The sequence below is a fragment of the Monomorium pharaonis genome, chromosome 11 (genome assembly GCF_013373865.1).
Source record: "Monomorium pharaonis isolate MP-MQ-018 chromosome 11, ASM1337386v2, whole genome shotgun sequence".
Taxonomy (NCBI): Eukaryota; Metazoa; Arthropoda; class Insecta; order Hymenoptera; family Formicidae; genus Monomorium; species Monomorium pharaonis.
The window spans coordinates 10,454,750-10,470,484 of NC_050477.1; the positions used below are offsets into that span (position 1 = coordinate 10,454,750).

The 15,735-nt window shown below is 33.7% G+C and overlaps 1 protein-coding gene across 7 annotated transcripts in view; it reads right to left on the reverse strand.

Annotated features, from left to right (window-relative positions):
• The window catches only part of LOC105839736 (protein sickie), a 190,401-nt gene that overhangs the window by 21,205 nt on the left and 153,461 nt on the right, over positions 1-15,735 (reverse strand). For all 7 annotated transcript variants that reach the window (XM_036293781.1, XM_036293776.1, XM_036293778.1 and 4 more), the window contains one exon: positions 15,520-15,671. In XM_036293781.1, coding sequence (XP_036149674.1) covers positions 15,520-15,671 — 152 coding nt within the window. The remainder of the gene's footprint in view (positions 1-15,519; positions 15,672-15,735) is intronic.

Sequence of the window (15,735 nt, forward strand, 5' to 3'; positions counted from 1 at the left end):
AACTTATTTCTAGTTCTAATAATTAGACAAAGATATCAAATTAGAGTTAAACCGAGTTTAAAGTGAAGCTACATCGATGCAAATGGGTTTTAATGTTTTAAATCTAAACACCGTGTGCAATTAAAACATTTTCAAATATTTAAAACAAAAACGGAGACAAAAATAAATATTTTATCTTAGGATTAAAAGCTTCCTTTTAACCTTGTGAATAAATATAAGAACCTTAAATGTTTAACTTCTCTTTATGAAACAATACAAAAGGGCGGAATTAGGAGAAAGGGAGGAAGAGAATGCCAAATGATGGTCATTAAAGGCAAATAAAAGTTGCACGTCACGCGTGTACGAAGGAAGTCTCTTCCCCTTTAGCCTATGTGTGTATGTCTCTCTCCAGTAAAACGACATCCGCGGCAGCAATGAGGCTTTGTCCTCTCGCGTGCAACGCGCACGTACGAGTGCATAGGCACGCACACGCGTAACGCAGGTGCATTTACTCTCGTCATGAGTTGCCTCGTCTCTTTCTTTTTGGCGGCTGGTAGAGCCTCATAAATATTAATATCCCCGTGAATGTCAATACGCGTGAGTGTCTTGTCTTGTTACAGTACTTCTTCCTCCCCATCTCGTCACCGTTAATCTTCCTTTACACTTTGCCACCGTTAGGTATTTCTTTTAATAAATGTATATTTAGAACTAACATGAGCTGTAACACTCTGCATGAAAAAAATATTTTATTTCTACCTCCGTTTATTTTTTTTAATATTAAAAAAATGTTTCAGTTTAAACCTTGTTTAGAGTTAAAAAAAGCATTGAAACATTGAAAGTTATTGAGGATTTCAGTTTTAGCGTCGAAATCTAAATACTATTTAATAGTAAAATATTTTTAAGTATTCAAAAAGAAAAAATAAAGCGGAAATTATACATTTTAATATTTCAAAATTAATTTTTTTTTAACGCAGGAAATAAAAAAGAAACCACTACTTTTTTATTACAATTATAAATACCTGAATTTTTCCTTAAAGTCACTAATCTCTTTTATTTGTCTTACAATATCAGATATAATAAATATGAATAAGAGTATCTATATTTAATTAATAATTAATTACTAATTTTAACTTTGCTGCAATATTATATTATACAACGCTGTTATATTTTACTACATTTAAATTCGTGCTCGCAATTCTTTGCGTTCTTCGAAAGAAATTTCTACCCGCAACATCTGCAACCTACGCAACGTATAATTTTTTCACGGGGCGCATATTATACGTTACAAAGTATATAAAGGGTAAAGCAAGAGTAAGATTGTGGTTCGTGTGACAACGATCGCGAACGAAGAGGACGACGGCCGATCGGGTGGCGACGACGTGCGCAGGAACTGAACGAAATAATTACAGATCTCCGACGAGAAGCGATCCCCACGGTCTCGTGTCCCGATGCTCGACGCGGGACGCGCGCCGCGAAAAGATCACGCAATTTGCTTTCGGAGCACGACAAGAGCGTGCTGCGACGCGCGCGTTGTAATCGCACCGTCGTCGCGTTGATTGTCCCGGACATCTGCATCAGATAAGAATTTACATGCGCCCGCGTGTAAGTAACCGGGTCCCTGAACTTTTCACACCACGAGGAAAAAAAATCAGTGAATTAATTATAATTAAATATGTACGTACACAATCGTGGTCGTACACTGACAGAAAAGAATGCTTGACTCAAATAAATATTCATTCGAATAGTACCAATAACAATATTTTATAGAAAATAAATAATATTTATTTCAAATAAGAAATATTTTCTAAGTCATAGAAAGATATTACTTGTTTTAAATAAGTTTTATTGATTCTCAATAAAATATGAATGAATATTTATTTGAGTTAAGCATTCTTTTCCGTCACTTTATAATTACATGCAGTTAATTTTACTAAAGTTGTAATAAAATAAAATTCTTTGAAGTCCGTATTGCCCCGTGATCACCATGATTTGGAGGGTAAATTGTAAAAGAAAATTCACTCCGCGCGTTAAAAAAATTACAATTAAATTTTGATTTAAAAACATTTTAATTAATAATTAAATAGGTGGTCATTAATAACGTGTGAAAAGTTTAAATTCGACAACATTCGTGTACAGGACATTTAATCGAAATATAAATTAACTTCATTGTTATATCTTTCTATCGCAATTACGTACAGCGTAATTACGTTACAGCTTCCGTGTTGCTGCAAAGCGTTTTGTTTGCTCTTTTGTACCATGGCACCGGTCTGAAGTATCGCGATATTATATCAGTTACCTCTATTATCGGTAGCAAATAGAGCGGATTAGATGTGCGGAGTGTATTATTAACGCGCAATTTCGCGTCGTTTCGAGATAAATACGCGGCGTATCTCGCGAGGATCGCCGGGCCCCCCGACGGTTTACGTAACGCGACGGGGAGACGATGTCGTTGTACGGGAGTACTAGCAAAGTAAAACAGCCTTCATAAATCACGGGTAGCGTGCTCCGCCACCGTACGCGAAGCGTATAAGTATACGACGGCGTTTACCACTGTGTGTTGCCTCGCCTGAAGCGGCAAGAAACCGCAAATAGACGGGATGACGACTCGTCTCGGTCTCGGCGCGCCGAGCAAATCGGGATTTATCGAATCGAAAACCCCGCGCCCGGCGCGGAGAACTCGCCGTGTGTCCCGTCTGGCCGCAGAGCCTTCCGCTTTTTCCACCGATGATCGATATACCGGGAGGCGGGAAAGTCACGTCTCTCCGCTTCGGCCGTATCCGAGCGATCGTAACGGTACGAAAGGAGACGTTGAGAACGTCACGAGACGATCCAGATAAGAGCTATAATGCATTGAAGAATTTTGCAATTGTCTCTCTCTCTCTCTCTCTCTCTATTCTCTAAAGATCCAAATGCACGGATTCGCCGAGATAAAAAGTACAAAGATTAAAAGATAAAGAAATACAATTTTTTTAAAAATAGAATTTTAAAAAACTAATAAGAATAAAATAAAACGGTAATAAATGAAGTCAGTACCTTACAGTGGAGGATAAAAGATTGAGACGTCTAATGAATATAATTTAAATCTACGAGCATATAAATCGATCGTAATTCATTATCAAGACAATCTTGAGACAATAGTATCGCGGCCATTCAATTTCAATATAAAATTTACATGACAGGCTGCTTCTGCATGACGCAATCGCATCGCCACGACGATTAATGCTGCTTATTCCTCAAGGAAGCTGCTACGGTAGAATGATGATTTAATTCCACGAGATCGCGCGACACCGTCGTTTCTTTTCTCCTTCAGAAATCGAGTTTCCTAGGCAAGGTCGATCGCGATTAGGAAGATCGGTTTCAACAGAAAGGAATGTAAAATCGGTGCACGTCACCGACCAAATGAGCCTGCTCCGCGATGTTATTTACTCTGCCTGCTGAGCATTCATGCATACAGATGCAGGCTCGGGGCATATTTTTAAGCGCGTTACGAGGACTTGACATTATCTAGAACACTCTCGGTTCTCCTCTTTTTGTCACATAAAGCCTTGATGCGATTTTATTGCGCGAACTCGCGGGAGACAATGCGTTAAGAGGTCTTGCTTGGTCTGCAAAAATCGTCGGTAATAAACGAATATCTTTTGCAATAAAAGAATGATTCATTAAACGTTTATATATTACATAAATATTATGTCAGTATAAATTTAGTTTAAATTTTAAATACAAATTAATTTACAAAAATTCGTCACGCGATAGACATCGTTTTTATTATTAGCGTATAACATAAATAATATATAATAAAACAATAATTAAAAACATAGAATATTTTTATCACAGTTATATTCTTGACGTAGTTGATGTAATGTACATTAACATCAGAAAAAATTCTTGGTAAAAAAAATTAAAATTGTGGAAACTAAATTTACTTTGAAAGTAGACTTTTCGATCCATGTTATATAGATTGTATATATCACAGAATAAATTAAATGGATTTCTGTGACAAAACTCATTGTAAAATATTTCTGTTTGATACTCTCATGACGGACAGATTGGAAATAAAGTTAAGATAGGAATGAAGATGAAGATGCGATGGCAGCAACGACAATAAGTGCGATGATTATGATTCATCATAATGCTCGCGGGGTTTAATTCATAGCTCAGAACATATATACGCGCGCATGCACGGCTAAAGGCCCCGGAGGCATAGACGCGGAGACCAAGAGACCCGGGGACTTGATTGAAGCCAACTGCCCAGCCAATCCCGCAGCCCCGCTTATTAAAAGTCGCGCTGTTGTTTCGCCTTTTGTCTCTCCTCTTAATGTACGGTATTAACTGGTCGCCTTGAACGCGCACGTCCGTCTTGGTTTCGCATTTCTTCCCTTGGAGAGAGCCAGCCATTTCTCTGCGAATGTCTCGAAAATCAAGGATATAAATTTGAGAGAAAAATTTCATGATGCAAATGTCTAAAAGTCTCAGCATAGATTTAAATATTGAAACTATCCTAAATAGCAAATATAGGCGAAAGTTCAAAGACTGTAGTCGTCCACGACATCCTTGGTACAACGATTTCGATTAACCAGACGGATATCGGATTTTGAGTTGAAGAAATGGAGGAAGTATAATTTAAGGAAGCCAAAGAGATTTCTTTCAAACTGTTTTGCTCCGTGAAAGAAAAACGTCGACAAAAGATAAACTCGTCACAAGAGGCTGCAGGATCCGGGCCAGACCCTTGGGCCCAATGGCGTAGGTCCCGATCAATATAATCTTTGAAAGTTTGTGGCAGCTGCCCTTTTCCCCAAAAATCTCTCAACGTTTTCTGACCGATCAAGAAATACAAAAATACTAAGATATCATTGAATGTAAAACATCAGATAATATCAAGAGATATTATATTAAAATATAAATGCAATTTGATTTGATGTATAATAATCAAACTTAAGATAAAATTCAAGATATAATTTAAACTAATTAAATAATTTAAAATATTAATCAAATACAAATTATCTTATTATTAAAAAGAATTATATTTATATTATGTAATATATATTGTTACGTAGCTTTCAGAATTATTTCCGCTAAAATAATTTCTTCCATTAATCCATTTTTCTTTCGACTTTGAGATAAACACGTCTTTCATTTTTCAACTGTTTTGACTTCACTTCTCACCGAAACTACTCCATATTCGGATTGAATCATAAAGTTTCGATCGCGAGAGTGGGGCTCGCGCAACACTTTGTCGGTGGGGAAAAAAATCGAAGAAACTGGTTGTAAAAGTTTCACGAGACGAGCAGAAAGAGAGAGAGAGAGAGAGAGAGTGCTGCTGCTGTTGGATATCGTTTTGCGGGAGGACCGCGAGGATAATAACGATTGTAATTTACGACTGACTGCGCCAATGGACCCGTCGCTCGGCAAGTCCTGTGGATTAACGGAACTCCCACGCGTGCCCTCGGTACATACTGTCTTTCGTTCCAAGTTCATGAATCGCCTAAGACGACATGTAAGACGCCCCTGAGTGCCCTTCCTAGTGAAAAGTGCCCTTTTGTAGGTAAAGACTTTTCTCCATAGACATGCAAAGACTTCGACATATATTTATTATTTTCGTCTCTTCTTACTTCTCTACGTCAAAGTTCTATGACATAGAAAAATTTTCCCTCTTATTAAATGGATATTAATTATTTATTTAATATTAAATGTATAAAATACGTACAGAGCCACGAAACTAATTGTCCAGACACAGAATATTTGGAAATATTTTATGCTACGAATTCGCCAAGTAAACCTTTGTCAGTGATACATTTCCAACAAAAACACAGTTACATAATAAAATTAGACTGTAAGATGTCTTTAAATAAAAATGTAACAAGTTGTTTCTACTTTTTCTTTCTTTTTATCTATTTTTGTTTAAGTTTAAAATGTGAATAAAACTAAAAACCGGAATAATATCAAGTAAACAAAATAATCTTATATATAGTCCCACAAAACTAATTGTATGGAGACAAAGAATATTAGGAATGTCTATTTTGTGCTACAAACTAAAAATATACTTTTGATTTGTATTTGGAAACCAATCACTGGCAAGGATTTTTACTTCCTACCCAGTTTTCCCTAACAAGCTTTAATATTTGGTGTTAAATTCATATAAAATAAATTTCCATATCCTGTGTCCAAACAATTTGTTTCAATATTGACATTTATCTTTCTCATTAATGTATCTATTAATGTGCATTATTTGTCTTTAACGCAAATTCGACATTTAATATCCAATATGCAATTTAATTTAAATTTATTCTATGTATATATTGATAGCACAACAGATTACGATTTGTGATTAGTATGTTATTTCGTATGGTGTGTGCAGCATGGGTGCGGTTAGAGATTAACAGATTAATTAATGGAAATATATGCATCGCGTGATCAACCACGCAAAAGCGAAAAAAAATACCCGATGCGCGTTAGAATTACCAATTAGATGGTAGAAAGATCTGTGATTGGTCTATACTGCATGCATTCAATTTTTGAGGCACCATGAAAAAACATACATAGATATAATCTTATTTCTTCAATAAATAAAACATTTTGTTTTCGAGATTGGGCGCCTTTTTTTAGAAAAATTTGTACAAAGAAGAAGCAACTTGTTAAAATTTAACATTGGGTATTTGGATAAATTAAATTTCAAATTAAAAAACCTAAAGAATATTAAAAAACAAGACTCTGTCGTTTAATTGTAAAATAACTTTCGTTTTTAACAATTTATAGACGCGTTGGAAAAGAATCTATTACCAAAAGTTCTTAATAGAATTTCTTATATAAACTGTGGCTAAAACTGATAATATTTAGTCTAATCTCGGGATGGATTATCAAAAATATCACAGAGTCTCATCCCAAACAATAAATCATCTAGATAAACTAAGATTACACGGAAAAAAATTAAACTAAAGTAAGTTGTGTTATATATTTCTATTTAAAACAATAAAGAATCCTAAACTGTTTAACATATTTTAAAATCATTGAAATTTTTATACAGATTACTATACAAATTAATGAAAATAATCAAACACATTTTATATCTTGCTATACTTACAAATATAAAAAATATATATAGTAAATATTAATAAAAAATCATAAAATTTCTTGAAATGCAATGCTGTCCTTCGACCAGCATGATTTTCAGGGTAAATTTTATGAAAGAATTCTTTCCGTGTATCGAGTTAAATTTGGGATACTTTAGCAAAATTCTTTTCGTATACATATCTTAGCATTTTTATAATTTTCAAAAAGCGTGCGATGCCATTGGTAAATACAATGCTTGCGTGTATCACGGAAGAGCGACGAGTTATGCGACGATTAATGAGGCAAACAAGTGCAGAGAAACTCTCGTATTACGTAGTTTAATTGCAAGTATGTGCGCGCGTTGGCCGCTAAGATATCGCAAGAAAAACACCGTCGTGTGCTAGAATCGTTAAATGGGATATACATATGTGCCACATGTATGATATATATGTACATATGGGAGCAACACGATATCTGGGCCAGCCGTATATTTCCCTTCGGTCGGCCGGCAACGGACTCGGACGATCTCTGTTTTTAATTATGCTCTAAGGATCGATCTGGACGCTATCTGGCTCGAGGAACGCGCTTCTACGCCACATGGTCAAGGTGTCGTAACGTCGAGCATCGAAGGATAGTCGGAAGTGACGTAATTATTTACGGCTCGTCACTCGTAAAACTCGCCCTGTGAATCATTCTAAGTCGCGGTTAACAACGAGCCGTTCCGGAGTATTATATCCGGAAGATACCGAAAACTTTCTTTTTCTCCGGTTTCTCTTTTTAAAAGTGCATTGAATTTAATTGACAGCGCGCATTAAAATCTTAAGCAACTAAAATGATCATGTACGAAGTATATAATGTTACGTGTGTAACAGCGTACAAAAAAAAATATTAGATTTTATATAATATAATAAAGATAAAAATCTAAAATGAGTGTGTAGAGAGATATTTAAGAGATAAAATTTTTTGTAAATATTTTTATATAATTGCAACGTTATTTCTTCTACTTTCTAACTTTGTACAATTTGCGTAAACTTTCGTAAATTTTGAATAAAATGTACGTATAAAAAATTTCGTTTCAACATTTAATTAAAGATTTTTTCATAAAAATAAAACTTTTTGAAGACAGTCTGGCATATCGTTCGTCTAAGAATCTATTGAAATGGTAAGGAAACCACATCGATCGAGTTTTTTTCAAAAGGGCAGTACCGTTGGAAAATGATTTAAGGGATCTTTCATTTCGGGATCGATTGTTGCCGCCGTAAAATCGCGGGTTCAGGCGACTAGGTCGTAAATCTTGTGGGCATTCGGACCCGGGGCACAAAAGAAAACGAAACGCGGCGTACGTATTTTTCAGACCTCTTGCCCTTCTCGCCCTTTACTTTCGATACAATGTCTCGCGAGGATCAGCGACGACGACGACGTGAACTGAATCTTTTTACACCGCTTTTACACTGCTTGATTCTGTTTAATATTCCGTTTGCTAATCGCTTACGTAAATTCACGACGGCGATTTGTCGAAGGGGAATTCAGGGATTTTGTAATTCACTCCTGCAGGATATCCCGAAAATACTATTGTCAGTCGTATTTTATTGCCGGCTTTCGACAGCAGAATCCTGTTTACGACATCTTCGAAGAAAATGCGTTTTCTTTTGTAAGTTGATTCGTGCTAATAATTTTTAGGTTTCATTTAGAAAATAATGTTTAAAATTTGTATAGAAATTTACATTTTAAAATAATAAAAAAAATTATGTAACATGTTGCATGTGATAGTATAATACAAATAATTTAATGATCTTCTACCTGGATTAGTAAATATTTTAATAGAAATAATAAGCAATGTTTTCTAATGGAAACATATTAAGTAATAATGACAAAAATCTATATTTAATATGATATAAATAAGTCAAATTATTTTTTTGATTAAAATTAAAATTCTTGTTGAGAAGTTATCTTAATTTTTTTTATTCTTTATATTTTCTTTTTTTTTTATTTTTTATATTAATGCTTATTATTAATCATATTTTTCATTATATAAAAAGTTATTACATAATAAATCAGAAATAAGTCAATTTACTTATGCAAGAGCAAAAAATTAATGTATTGTTTCAAAATTATTTTCTGCATGGTTTTCTTCTCTTGAGAGAATAGTTCTGTTTATAAGTTACGCCTGAATCACGTCTCAGATACTGAAGTAACCTAAACCTTCTTAAGTATCACATGTTTGCGATTCTATGCGCACCGAAAATATAAAGTAGTCGCACAGGCTTTAGTAAAAATAAATAATGAAAGTCCTAAACGAGATCATATTACTAATACAGGAAATGTAAATTGTTGGAAATATATAATTTCTAAACTTTTTGTTACCACGAATAAAATTATGACGCATATAAAATTGACGACTACCTTGCATTTTTTTTTATTAATATGAGAAACATAAATATAATGGCAATATGACGTAATTGTGGAGTCGTAAAACGCGTGCATGGGGAAAAATGCTCGTAAATCTTGATATACGATCAATCGGCCGCGATTTATTTGTCAGATATGATGAATACACACACACTCTATCGCGTGCGGTCTATCATTAGAAATTAGACTGCGAGATTTATGGTAACGGAGTCCGCGATACGCGATCGTAAAACGGGGGATTAAGCTGAGATTTAAATTTTCACGTACGAACTAATCATATTCTCAAATTTCCTGAGGCGATGACCGATTTCCACAAAGTTTTACTACCTGTTGCCCAGCTTCCGGAGAACATTGTCTACTGACATTTTGCTCTCTAAACCTTCAATTACATCTGCGATGCGATTCATTGCGTTTTTACATACACGTATCAATGAAGTTATTAACTAACAAAAAATGTATAACAATTTTTTAAATATAATATTTCTATATACACTCATTAATTTTTAGTGCCTTTTGATGAGTTTACACAAAAATAATTGATTAAATAGCGATTAGAGAGATTTTTTTAAATTTATATAAAAATTTGAATTACAAGTCCGTGAAAACTAAGAGAAACACGTTTGCCCGAAAGGCTTTATGCTGTACAGAACGACGGAAGTTCATCACTTTTTTGTTGCCCGGATAAAGTAAAGAGATAATTGCGATCGCGTTTTTATGGATTAGCGATGGCTCGCCTGTTTACGGTACAATTAGCATGATCCGAGACAAAAACATTCAGACGATTAGCGATCATGTGGCGAAGAAAACGATTCGGGTCGCGTTTCGGATCGGAGCGAGCAAACGCTTTGGATTTTCCGCTCCGTCGAGCGTTCCGCGGCGATTTATGTTCTACGAGCAATTACACGTACAATCAATATGTGTGCAGCTAAGGTGCATGTGTATGTGGATATGTAGCTTGATTGTATATGCTACTCTCTCTCTGGCGGCAATATGCGACACCGAAGAGAGATAGTAGTTCCATAAATCTAATTAGTTGGCTGATTGTTTCGATCGATCGGTTTGCCTTACGGTATGCATGATCGTTTATCGCGACTTGCTCCTCCTTGCTACCGTTATATAAAATCTGATATGAAATTAAAACCTTTTTATATTATATATTTTAATTTATAAGAGATACATAGAGAAAGATTTTTTTAGATTTAATAAACAGTTTGGTTAAATTATTCCAAAGTAAATATTTCTTTGTTTTTAATAAATTTCATTCAATCTAAATAAATGTGTATAAAAATTATTAAAAAATAACGCAATATATGCTTGGAATTATTTGAACAAAATTGTTTATTAAATCTAAAAAAGTCTTTCTCTCTGTATATACACGGAAAGAACAGTTTTGTTGAGGTATCTAAAATTTAAGCTAGGTTTGTTAAAAGTAATTTTATGGCACATGTAAATTGGCTGCTGAAATGTCAAAACCTTTTCGTCAGCCTTGCTCATCATGCTTGAGAGTCCTAAATTGAGAAAAAAGTCGAAGTATTTGGAAATATGTTATTTATGCTATTTTCTTCGACATTTATTAGTTATAATAGTTATTATAAAAAATTAAATATGAGATAATGGAATATACATTTCCGTAAAATATAGTTCATTTTTAATTATTTGCTGGGAATAATTTTTCATTTCGTCGCATTCAAATAAAGATTTATTTCAATAAAATAAATTAACGTTTCACAAATACAAATTTTTAAGTATTTTTTTCTCGGTGCACATAATTATTTTAATAATTCAACAAAGTTATTTTCAAATTTATGCCCAGATATATTTTCAGAAACTACACTGTTTTTTTCCGTATATAATTAGAATGAAAATATTCCAAAATACAATATGAAATTTTAAGACTAAGAGCCGGTTGTTCCAACTTCTTGATAAACTTACGTATCAGATAAGTACGCATCTATCTTTATTTTTTTTTTCTAAATAAATAAGGATAGACATATATTTATCTGATAGATAAATAAGTAAGTTTAATAACCAAGTTAAATAACCAAGAAATTGGAACAATTGGTCCTTAGAATTGTTTATCTTAGTGCATACAATTTTCAAGCAACATTTCTTTTATAATGAGCGATATCATGATATACATATCTCGAGATAAAATATCTTTTTCTTTCTTCAGCGGATTTTCTTTACTAAACGCCTTAAAAAATTTTGAATTTTCTCTTTGACATTCTGTCTGCACGTGATATCTCGAGCCTGCATTTATATCCCGCGAACAGCTGCGCCGTACGTGGGGTGTCAATAACTATATAAGGAAGAGATATCACGAGATTTCTTCGGGGGATTGAGTCGGTGTTCGTCCGCGCGGGAAAGAGAAGAAAAGCGAAACGTGAAGAGGATGGCGTACGACGAGTGGTGTGCACGCGTCGGGAATGCGCAATGGGACTGTGGCGACCGCGCAAAAATCCACGACTGCTCCTAAGAACGACTTAGGATTCCCTTCAATTCTGCCATATACGCACATCCGAGAGTGCGATGAACGAACGAACCTGTGACCTCGACGAGGTCTCCCGTCCACATCAACATCTTTTAGTTATGTCAAGTGACGACGAAGCAAAAATTATCAAGAGGACTCCTTATTCTTTTCTTCCACATTTAATTCAATGTGGATTACTATAATAATTAAATTATTAATCGGAGGAATTATAGAATAACTTGCCGATTATATAAAATAAAACTTCAATTAATTATCATAAATTTCTTTGTTTTGAAATAAAATCAAGTTACATGGCAATTAGTTTTTTCTTTGCTGAGACATGACGTGTCGAAAATATAAATCTTCATGGCGATCGAGTCTCTCGTCTTGTAGGCTCGATATTGAGAAGCGCAAAGAGGTTACTGTGCTGTAAGGGTAACGCGAGAGAAATGCGGCATACTTAGAGAATCGCGATAGCCGACAGCGAGATGAACGTGAACTCACGGCGTCTAATTTAACGCGATATCTCGCGTCGAGGATTCGCTGGTCAAAATATAGACTACGATGAAATTATTTAGAAAGTTAAGTTATATTAAATTGCCAGAAAGTTTTTTCAATTTTTCAATTTTTGTAATTCAGATTTGCAATTTTCAATTTGAATAAAAGTTATTCTAAAGCAACGAGCACGAATTACAATATGCAGTTAATATGTTTATAATTAATTTCGTAATCAACTGTCTGCTGAATTAAACATGAATTAATTATTCATTTGATTCTGTAAATTATTCGTATAATCATCCGCGGATGAAGAGATTAAGTGATAGCCAAGTATCACGATTAATGTAAAACTAATTGTAAGTGAAACTGTTTAATACGATAGAGTAAGATAATTTATCGTTATCTTATTATAATCACGGATAAGTTTAGCCGCACGGATAAGTAATGCAAATATAGATTTTAAGTTTAATGTCGCAGGCTTGTACTATGTAAACAAGTCAATATAAAGTACGCGCCTATTTTTTTTATATTTTTTAAAAAACGTAATCGAGCCAAAGTAAAGAGTCGCATTACTAATTTCGATGATTCAAAAATTCGAATTATCTCGTCGATAGTGTGCGATAACGTATCAGAGGATGGCTGATGCATCGGATGCACCCGAAAAATAACGAAATATCCAGATGAACGATTTCTGTCGCAATTACTTGGCTTTACAATCTCCTTTCTCCGTCTTTTTCTCTTCCCTTCGATGATATAAAGTCGTCGCTTCGACACAACCCACGCGTTAACGAATATCTCTCACTGATTTTAATATCACAACACCGAAATTGATTTCGATCGCGAACAAAACATCGATGGATCACGATCGATCACGCGAACGCACGACGCGAAACGCTGCGCACCTCGGCACCGACTGAGCGTGAGTGCGCACTGCGCAGAGCGCGATCTGCACTCGGCGACGATAGTTTAGAGAGCGGGGCCCGAGTGACGCTCTATCCTATTGGTTGACGGCTCCAAGACCTCGTGGTCCCGCCGCCATTCGGTTGTGCAGGTGCAGCGCGTCCACAAGACCACGAGGTCTCGGGCTCGTTGACCAATAGAAAGAAGCGTGGGCTGCAGGTGCGTAGGACCATCTACGCTATGCAACGCGCGTCTTTTAAATAAAATTGTTCTTATGTGAATATTGTACACATTTGTAACTCAGAAAGAATATTCCATATTTGTAGAAATAAAAAAGAATTCTGTGAGATAATCATAATATTTTTTTCTTAAAACATACTGTTATAAATATTGAAAAAATAATGTTATTGAGTTTTTTAAATAACAGGATCAAAATTAAATAATAAAAAAATGAGAAAGTATCTAAAAGCAAATGAAAAGATAAATTAAATTAAAAAATCCCTGGTAATTTTAAAAAATATTTAATTTAATTTTTCAAAATAATAAAATTTTATAACTTCTTAAAACAGTTCTCAGATTTTTAAAATACAAATTAAAATACTTCTCAGAAAATTAGAACATCTCTTCCAAAATTCTTTATATATATGTAAATTCTGAAACATTTTAATATTTCTAAGATGCCTCATTCTGTAATTTCTAATAAAACTTTATAAAATCTAAAGAAATCTAAAGAAATTTTTAAGATATAAAATGAGAAATGTTAGAAATGTTAGAATATTACAGAATTAATTTATAAAAACTTTTAAGAAAATACTTTCTTGGAATTTTTTTGAAAAAGTATTCTAACTTGTATAAAAAAATCTGAGAAAAATCTTTACCAGCGACACGTTAATAAATAAGGAATTTCTGTAACTCTCTAAAGTACTTTTTGACATAAAAGTATAAAGTTTCTAAATTTATACAAATTAAATATCTAATATATCTAATACGTATCTATTGTAAAACGAATACGACATAGAATCTAATGGATTTGTTGATGGCACGCATGCCATGTGGATTATCGCAACAGGTTCGGGGGAGGTTCAAAGCTATTAGAGCTTACTGGCTCTTGGGCCCACTAATTGTCGATTAATTACGGCTAATCATCTGCGCCAATTTGCTCTGTTTCCATGCGGCTAATTGCATCATGTGTCCTGCACGCGATCGTGACAGATCTACACTTAATTAGTCGCTATCCACAATTATGGTGATATAGTTCTGTTCTAATCGTCACACGATCGTCGCAGAGACAAACAATAGCAGTGATAAGTGACGAATTAAGATTTAACACTAGCGTAAAGTTTATATTCACACAGATGAAATTCAACAGAAATTAATCCTAGAATGCTACTGTAAATGAATTTTTATTTAAGCGGTAATTTTACAATTAGGATGTTTACTTAAACTTTGTAAAAAAGTTCTTTGAGAATTTTGGGATTTTCAAGAGATTTTATTCAAAATTCCGCAAATGATTAAAGAATTTTTAAATACAGTTTTAAAACATATTTATTTTATTATATCTTTTAATGTTTCTTATAATCGTACAATCATAAAAAAAGCAATTTGAGTTTTGAATACTAAATTTAAGAAAGTATACTAAAATAAGTAATACGAATAAGTAATACTCAATATGGCATACGACGTATCTTCACAATACACTAACTCACCGTGTATATAAAATTCAAAAGGTGTTTAAATGCATAATTTAAAACAATTTGAAATATATTGTTTTCTATAGTGACTAACTGTATTAATGAATATTCACGAGTTACGAGAAAAAGCACATAAATGTGTATGCCATATTTATTACTAATCGATTTTTTGTATTGTATTAAGAAAAAATGAACAAAAAAACAATTTTATCAGAAAGAGAATGACAAAATTAAAAATTAAAAATAGTTTCCCCAAAAATTGAGTGCCAACAAAATTCTATAAAGATACATGATTTTCAAAGATAAAATACATTCTTTGAAAATCCCGAGTTTTCTCGATTTTTCTGATAGTAAACACCACGTGTAACATAAAAAAGATATTAAAAAATTAAGTGTCAAAAAATAAAAAATCTTAATTTTGAGTTTATATTTGATGGATAAATTTTCAGAATTAATGTAAGAAAAATATGAGTAGCATTTTAGAATTAATATTCTAGTCAATTGTACATGTTTGAAGGTACTCACGTTTGTGGAAAGTTGACTGGTTAACGAATGCACCTTTTCCTGAGCGTCTAGTAATTCGCGACGCAATTTTCTCAATTCATGCGCCTGCTTCTCCTCAGCTGAACTGTAAAGGCTACTCGTAGTGGACACCAAAGATACCGAAGAACCGTGAACTGAAAGCAAACGCAAAATTTTTATTATTGCATGTTTATAAATTCGATTTTTAATAACAGGATT